This window comes from Bombina bombina, unplaced genomic scaffold, assembly GCF_027579735.1.
Source record: "Bombina bombina isolate aBomBom1 unplaced genomic scaffold, aBomBom1.pri scaffold_1505, whole genome shotgun sequence".
NCBI lineage: Eukaryota > Metazoa > Chordata > Amphibia > Anura > Bombinatoridae > Bombina > Bombina bombina.
In genome coordinates this window covers 9931-19125 of record NW_026512698.1, presented here as the reverse complement: position 1 = coordinate 19125, position 9195 = coordinate 9931, and the positions used below count along the sequence as shown (strand labels likewise).

Genomic DNA, 9195 nt, shown 5'->3' with positions numbered 1-9195 from the left:
GGGGTGTATTTATAGGCATTTTGAGGTTTGGGAAACTTTGTCCCTCCTGGTAGGATTGTATATCCCATATGTCACTAGCTCATGGACTCTTGCCAATTACATGAAAGAAAATGAAACTATCTTACCGGAATCTATGCCGTGGAACAGAAACACAGCCTCTCAAGTTTGACAGTCTTGTAGCATCGCTCCTGACATGGACTTGAGTGATGGAAGCAGGCAGTGAAACTCATCAACACCGATTGCTTATGAGCTGTTAATAAGAGTCTGGATGGATTCGCAGAAAGACTCTCCCTGCATCTCCAGACTTTAACTTTTGTCAATGCTCTCACTGAGAGGCTGACAAGGCTACTTAAAACTCAAGTCCCATTTCGAAGTGTAGATACCCCCATAAGGATCTACTCTGTATCTTCTGACATTTCTCTGCCAACCTCCTGTGATGAAAGGCAAAGAAAGACTGGGATGTGAGGGATGTAGGGGGAGTATTTAAGCCTTTGGCTGGGGTGTCTTTGCCTCCTCCTGGTGGCCAGGTACAGTATTTCCCAACAATAAGGAATGATGCTGTGGACTCTCCTCATATTAAGAAGGAAAACGTTTTAGCTTTGCTTTATGTCACAAATCAAATGACACCAATAATAAGTAAATGTAACATCACTTCTTATTTCTAGGAAGTTATTCCTTTTTGTTGGACAAACTACAGTTCTTTAAGTATTTATTTAATATAAAAAAAACAGGATTTGCCAAGTCACAATGTATTTTTCCTTGATCTTACAAGCAGTATATGTTTAGATTTGCAAAACAAACTCATTTTAAATATGTAATATATAATAGGCATAGGCAAATATTTGTATTCTAATTTACAAAACGAATGCTAAATATTACCAGACAGTGGCATTCTGCTATTTTCAGTGTCAGATGTATTAGTCTAAAAATACAAGACAGTTTCACTGTTACACAAATAAATCCAGTGCATAAAAACAGAATTTATGTTTACCTGATAAATTACTTTCTCCAACGGTGTGTCCGGTCCACGGCGTCATCCTTACTTGTGGGATATTCTCTTCCCCAACAGGAAATGGCACAGAGCCCAGCAAAGCTGGTCACATGATCCCTCCTAGGCTCCGCCTTCCCCAGTCATTCGACCGACGTAAAGGAGGAATATTTGCATAGGAGAAATCATATGATACCGTGGTGACTGTAGTTAAAGAAAATAAATTATCAGACCTGATTAAAAAACCAGGGCGGGCCGTGGACCGGACACACCGTTGGAGAAAGTAATTTATCAGGTAAACATAAATTCTGTTTTCTCCAACATAGGTGTGTCCGGTCCACGGCGTCATCCTTACTTGTGGGAACCAATACCAAAGCTTTAGGACACGGATGAAGGGAGGGAGCAAATCAGGTCACCTAGATGGAAGGCACCACGGCTTGCAAAACCTTTCTCCCAAAAATAGCCTCAGAAGAAGCAAAAGTATCAAATTTGTAAAATTTAGTAAAAGTGTGCAGTGAAGACCAAGTCGCTGCCTTACATATCTGATCAACAGAAGCCTCGTTCTTGAAGGCCCATGTGGAAGCCACGGCCCTAGTGGAATGAGCTGTGATTCTTTCAGGCGGCTGCCGTCCGGCAGTCTCGTAAGCCAATCTGATGATGCTTTTAAGCCAAAAGGAGAGAGAGGTAGAAGTTGCTTTTTGACCTCTCCTTTTACCAGAATAAACAACAAACAAGGAAGATGTTTGTCTAAAATCCTTTGTAGCATCTAAATAGAATTTTAAAGCACGAACTACATCCAAATTGTGCAACAAACGTTCCTTCTTTGAAACTGGATTCGGACACAAAGAAGGCACGACTATCTCCTGGTTAATGTTTTTGTTAGAAACAACTTTCGGAAGAAAACCAGGTTTAGTACGCAAAACCACCTTATCTGCATGGAACACCAGATAAGGAGGAGAACACTGCAGAGCAGATAATTCTGAAACTCTTCTAGCAGAAGAAATTGCAACCAAAAACAAAACTTTCCAAGATAATAACTTAATATCAACGGAATGTAAGGGTTCAAACGGAACCCCCTGAAGAACTGAAAGAACTAAATTGAGACTCCAAGGAGGAGTCAAAGGTTTGTAAACAGGCTTAATTCTAACCAGAGCCTGAACAAAGGCTTGAACATCTGGCACAGCTGCCAGTTTTTTGTGAAGTAACACAGATAAAGCAGAAATCTGTCCCTTCAAAGAACTTGCAGATAATCCTTTCTCCAAACCTTCTTGAAGAAAGGATAGAATCTTAGGAATTTTTATCTTGTCCCAAGGGAATCCTTTAGATTCACACCAACAGATATATTTTTTCCATATTTTGTGGTAGATTTTTCTAGTTACAGGCTTTCTGGCCTGAACAAGAGTATCAATGACAGAATCTGAGAACCCTCGCTTTGATAAGATCAAGCGTTCAATCTCCAGTCAGTTGGAGTGAGACCAGATTCGGATGTTCGAACGGACCTTGAACAAGAAGGTCCTGTCTCAAAGGTAGCTTCCATGGTGGTGCCGATGACATATTCACCAGGTCTGCATACCAAGTCCTGCGTGACCACGCAGGAGCTATCAAGATCACCGATGCCCTCTCCTGATTGATCCTGGCTACCAGCCTGGGAATGAGAGGAAACGGCGGGAATACATAAGCTAGTTTGAAGGTCCAAGGTGCTACTAGTGCATCTACTAGAGTCGCCTTGGGATCCCTGGATCTGGACCCGTAGCAAGGAACCTTGAAGTTCTGACGAGAGGCCATCAGATCCATGTCTGGAATGCCCCACAACTGAGTAATTTGGGCAAAGATTTCCGGATGGAGTTCCCACTCCCCCGGATGAAATGTCTGACGACTCAGAAAATCCGCTTCCCAATTTTCCACTCCTGGGATGTGGATTGCAGACAAGTGGCAGGAGTGAGTCTCCGCCCATTGAATGATTTTGGTCACTTCTTCCATCGCCTGGGAACTCCTTGTTCCCCCCTGATGGTTGATGTACGCAACAGTCGTCATGTTGTCTGATTGAAACCGTATAAATTTGGCCTTTGCTAGCTGAGGCCAAGCCTTGAGAGCATTGAATATCGCTCTCAGTTCCAGAATATTTATCGGGAGAAGAGATTCTTCCCGAGACCAAAGACCCTGAGCTTTCAGGGGTCCCCAGACCGCGCCCCAGCCCACCAGACTGGCGTCGGTCGTGACAATGACCCACTCTGGTCTGCGGAAGCTCATCCCCTGTGACAGGTTGTCCAGGGACAGCCACCAACGGAGTGAAACTCTGGTCCTCTGATCTACTTGTATCGTCGGAGACAAGTCTGTATAATCCCCATTCCACTGACTGAGCATGCACAGTTGTAATGGTCTTAGATGAATTCGCGCAAAAGGAACTATGTCCATTGCCGCTACCATCAAACCTATTACTTCCATGCACTGCGCTATGGAAGGAAGAGGAACAGAATGAAGTACTTGACAAGAGTTTAGAAGTTTTGATTTTCTGGCCTCTGTCAGAAAAATCCTCATTTCTAAGGAGTCTATTATTGTTCCCAAGAAGGGAACCCTTGTTGACGGAGATAGAGAACTTTTTTCTACGTTCACTTTCCACCCGTGAGATCTGAGAAAGGCCAGGACAATGTCCGTGTGAGCCTTTGCTTGTGGAAGGGACGACGCTTGAATCAGAATGTCGTCCAAGTAAGGTACTACTGCAATGCCCCTTGGTCTTAGCACCGCTAGAAGGGGCCCTAGTACCTTTGTGAAAATTCTTGGAGCAGTGGCTAATCCGAACGGAAGTGCCACAAACTGGTAATGCTTGTCCAGAAATGCGAACCTTAGGAACCGATGATGTTCCTTGTGGATAGGAATATGTAGATACGCATCCTTTAAATCCACCGTGGTCATGAATTGACCTTCCTGGATGGAAGGAAGAATTGTTCGAATGGTTTCCATTTTGAACGATGGAACCTTGAGAAACTTGTTTAGGATCTTGAGATCTAAGATTGGTCTGAATGTTCCCTCTTTTTTGGGAACTATGAACAGATTGGAGTAGAACCCCATCCCTTGTTCTCCTAATGGAACAGGATGAATCACTCCCATTTTTAACAGGTCTTCTACACAATGTAAGAATGCCTGTTTTTTTATGTGGTCTGAAGACAATTGAGACCTGTGGAACCTCCCCCTTGGGGGAAGTCCCTTGAATTCCAGAAGATAACCTTGGGAGACTATTTCTAGCGCCCAAGGATCCAGAACATCTCTTGCCCAAGCCTGAGCGAAGAGAGAGAGTCTGCCCCCCACCAGATCCGGTCCCGGATCGGGGGCCAACATCTCATGCTGTCTTGGTAGCAGTGGCAGGTTTCTTGGCCTGCTTTCCTTTGTTCCAGCCTTGCATTGGCCTCCAGGCTGGCTTGGCTTGAGAAGTATTACCCTCTTGCTTAGAGGACGTAGCACTTGGGGCTGGTCCGTTTCTGCGAAAGGGACGAAAATTAGGTTTATTTTTGGCCTTGAAAGACCTATCCTGAGGAAGGGCGTGGCCCTTGCCCCCAGTGATATCAGAAATAATCTCTTTCAAGTCAGGGCCAAACAGCGTTTTCCCCTTGAAAGGAATGTTAAGCAATTTGTTCTTGGAAGACGCATCCGCTGACCAAGATTTTAGCCAAAGCGCTCTGCGCGCCACAATAGCAAACCCAGAATTTTTCGCCGCTAATCTAGCCAATTGCAAAGTGGCGTCTAGGGTGAAAGAGTTAGCCAATTTGAGAGCATGAATTCTGTCCAAAATCTCCTCATAAGAAGAATCTTTATTGAGCGCCTTTTCTAGTTCATCGAACCAGAAACACGCTGCTGTAGTGACAGGAACAATGCATGAAATTGGTTGTAGAAGGTAACCTTGCTGAACAAACATCTTTTTAAGCAAACCCTCTAATTTTTTATCCATAGGATCTTTGAAAGCACAACTATCTTCTATGGGTATAGTGGTGCGTTTGTTTAGAGTAGAAACCGCCCCCTCGACCTTGGGGACTGTCTGCCATAAGTCCTTTCTGGGGTCGACCATAGGAAACAATTTCTTAAATATAGGGGGAGGGACGAAAGGTATGCCGGGCCTTTCCCATTCTTTATTTACAATGTCCGCCACCCGCTTGGGTATAGGAAAAGCTTCGGGGGGCCCCGGGACCTCTAGGAACTTGTCCATTTTACATAATTTCTCTGGAATGACCAAATTCTCACAATCATCCAGAGTAGATAACACCTCCTTAAGCAGGGCGCGGAGATGTTCCAATTTAAATTTAAATGTAATCACATCAGGTTCAGCTTGTTGAGAAATTTTCCCTGAATCTGAAATTTCTCCCTCAGACAAAACCTCCCTGGCCCCCTCAGACTGGTGTAGGGGCACTTCAGAACCAATATCATCAGCGTCCTCATGCTCTTCAGTATTTTCTAAAACAGAGCAGTCGCACTTTCGCTGATAAGTGGGCATTTTGGCTAAAATGTTTTTGATAGAATTATCCATTACAGCCGTTAATTGTTGCATAGTAAGGAGTATTGGCGCACTAGATGTACTAGGGGCCTCCTGTGTGGGCAAGACTGGTGTAGACAAAGGAGGGGATGATGCAGTACCATGCTTACTCCCCTCACTTGAGGAATCATCTTGGGCATCATTTTCTCTAAATTTTGTGTCACATAAATCACATCTATTTAAATGAAAAGGAACCTTGGCTTCCCCACATACAGAACACAGTCTATCTGGTAGTTCAGACATGTTAAACAGGCATAAACTTGATAACAAAGTACAAAAAACGTTTTAAAATAAAACCGTTACTGTCACTTTAAATTTTAAACTGAACACACTTTATTACTGCAAATGTGAAAAAGTATGAAGGAATTGTTCAAAATTCACCAAAATTTCACCACAGTGTCTTAAAGCCTTAAAAGTATTGCACACCAAATTTGAAAGCTTTAACTCTTAAAATAACGGAACCGGAGCCGTTTTTATATTTAACACCTTTACAGTCCCTGGTATCTGCTTTGCTGAGACCCAACCAAGCCCAAAGGGGAATACGATACCAAATGACACCTTCAGAAAGTCTTTTCTGTGTATCAGAGCTCCTCACACATGCATCTGCATGTCATGCTTCCCAAAAACAAGTGCGCAATAGAGGCGCGAAAATGAGGCTCTGCCTATGATTAGGGAAAGCCCCTAGAGAATAAGGTGTCCAATACAGTGCCTGCCGGTTATTTTACATAAATCCCAAGAATAAAATAATTCCTCAAAGCTATGAAGTATTAAAATATGTTTATATATCAATCGTTTTAGCCCAGAAAATGTCTACAGTCTTAAAAGCCCTTGTGAAGCCCTTTTTTTCTTATGTAATAAAAATGGCTTACCGGATCCCATAGGGAAAATGACAGCTTCCAGCATTACATCGTCTTGTTAGAAATGTGTCATACCTCAAGCAGCAAAAGTCTGCTCACTGTTTCCCCCAACTGAAGTTAATTCCTCTCAACAGTCCTGTGTGGAAACAGCCATCGATTTTAGTAACGGTTGCTAAAATCATTTTCCTCTTACAAACAGAAATCTTCATCACCTTTCTGTTTCAGAGTAAATAGTACATACCAGCACTATTTTAAAATAACAAACTCTTGATTGAATAATAAAAACTACAGTTAAACACCAAAAAACTCTAAGCCATCTCCGTGGAGATGTTGCCTGTACAACGGCAAAGAGAATGACTGGGGAAGGCGGAGCCTAGGAGGGATCATGTGACCAGCTTTGCTGGGCTCTTTGCCATTTCCTGTTGGGGAAGAGAATATCCCACAAGTAAGGATGACGCCGTGGACCGGACACACCTATGTTGGAGAAATAGCCAAATGCCGTTGCTGCAGCAATATTCAGAATTAATTTAGTAAATGGGTGCCAAATACAAATATTTGCCCAAGTCTAAGCAACTATGGAAGGATAAATAAGTAGTTTTAGCTCTCAACACGAATGGAACAGGGTAGAAGGAAGCAATTTTAAAATTGTCTGGGATAAACATTTTGTGAAAATCAGTTATCCACCTCATTTACACACTACCATTCAGTCTGGTTGTAAAAACTAAGAGGACAACAGACAGTTCTTTTAACATTTGGCATTCTGAAACAGCTTTCAATTATACACCAACTGTTTCTGTAATTTCTACTGAAGAACTTTGACAATAGGAAACCATATTTCCATGCAGCAATGTGATATGAAGTTTGATGTTGGTACACTACATTTTACGCTTAACCTAAACTCTTCAAATACTTACTAATGTAAGTGTCAAAGAAAAATTCTTACCGCATATTAAAATAATTTATTAGCCTCATGTTACATTTTTGTATGCTGATGCAGTTAGATAGTATATGAACACATAAATAAAAACTACACATACAACTCACACTCACTGCAGAGCTTTTATGAAAAACATAAGGAACTGTCTGAACAATGTTAAACCAGTCATTGTATATACCCTGTTTAAAACACAGCTTTAAAAGTGCACGGTGATGAGACGCCAGGAGTTTTAGCCCTAAGCTGTAAGAAGGCAGCAGTGTCTGTATTTTGTGCACTTTATAAAATAATATAGATCATAGTGAAGGACTAAATCACTTTAGTATCTACTAGCAAATCTTGATGAGCCTTGAAGAAAAGTACTCGACCTGCTATATTTCAGCAGCATTTATAATCCTGAGGAACAGATTCAGCACAAACTGCTATGAGAAAGGGGATAATCTCCATAATGCAATTCACCTTACATAAAGAATGATAGGAATAAAAATTCAAATACATTTCCAAACATCCCTCTACAGGTGCAAAGAGGGGGTTGTAACTGTCAAGTAGACATATGCTTCCTGGTTTGAAAGGAAAAAAAATAATATATATATTATATATAGGTCATTGCAGAGGTCCGCCACTTTCATCTTCCAGTGCCATCTTTCCTAGAAGCTGTTGATCTAGTTCAGAATTTCCTACTGGAAGAGGAAAGAAGTTCATTTGTGCAGCCAATGCTGCCATAGCTGTAGAATCTTGTCCAAACTGTGCCCTGAGCATCATGTCCATCTTTTCAAGTCGGCGTTTCAACCTCTTAGCCTCTCGCTCACGAATGAGTCTTGCTTGACGCTTCTCTGGAGTCTCATTTGCTCGTTTTAGCCGCATAGCCTCACGATCTCTTTGTAAGCGTCTTGCCCGTTGCTCATCCGTTTCCTGCATCCTCTGCTGCCTCTTAGCCTCTCTGTCCCTCATTCTTCTCATCTCCCGTTCCTCTGGGGTCTCACTGTCACGCCTGCTTTTCTTAGCGGTGCGCTCACGCTCTAGCCTCTGTACTCTTGCTTCCATTGGCTCGTTTTGCCTGCGTGTTGCCCACTTGCGTTCTGCGGGTGTCTGAGTTATCAACTTCCTATAAGCTGCACAATTGTTACATACAAGTAAGATGCCTGCAGGGTAAACAGCACTGAAATCATCACATTTCTCCATGTTGCTTGATTCTTCTTTGTGATTGATTTCATTCCATCTTTCAGGAGTCAAGACTTCCGACAGCTTCTCACTGGACAGGAAATTAAAAAAAAAACAAACACTTTAGCATGTTGTTCAGAAACAAGTGAACGACAATTAAGTTAGTGCATATGTAATATAAATATATCTATGTCAAGTTCCAACAAATTCATTATAAACATACCTTGTAAAATGTTCATATTATTGTAGGGCAGTGGCCAAACGGAAGGGCTGTTATTACTATAAAACTGGATGATTTAAAGTAGATTCATTTGGAAGTTTGACATATTCTTTAGAGATAATTAGAAATTAAAACCACATTCACTGCAATGTCTATATCTTGGCTCATATTCCTGGAAAATATTCACCTTTGAGAACTCTCCTCTCCAAGGGGGTGGACAAAACTGGCCACTACCCATATTTATCACCTCTGTGAGACCCCAACCTTTTCTTAGTTATGTCCATATTTGCATGGATAAGGAACAGCAAGGTACGGCACCTAATGATTATCATATGATACGAGCAACATAAAGAAAACAATTTATGCTTACCTGAAAAATTAATTTATTTCATGCTGTTGAGAGTCCACAATCCATTACACCTAGGAATAACTCTTCCCTGCCACTAGGAGGAGGCAATGATTACTAAACCCCAAGAGCTCTATAAAACCCCTCCCACCTCATTGGCAACTGTC

General features: G+C 42.0%; 1 protein-coding gene across 1 annotated transcript; it reads right to left on the bottom strand.

Annotated features, from left to right (window-relative positions):
• Positions 1-7311: 7311 nt before the first annotated feature.
• On the bottom strand, positions 7312-8834 carry LOC128644501 (zinc finger protein 821). Its single transcript, XM_053697083.1, has one exon. The coding sequence runs from the start codon at positions 8481-8483 to the stop codon at positions 7905-7907; it is 579 nt and encodes a 192-aa protein (XP_053553058.1). The 5' UTR covers positions 8484-8834; the 3' UTR covers positions 7312-7904.
• Between the last annotated feature and the right edge of the window lie 361 nt (positions 8835-9195).

Excerpts from the sequence above, each read along its gene's own strand:
- LOC128644501 (XM_053697083.1), bottom strand. The coding sequence starts at position 8,483 with ATGGAGAAATGTGATGATTTCAGTGCTGTTTACCCTGCAGGCATCTTA.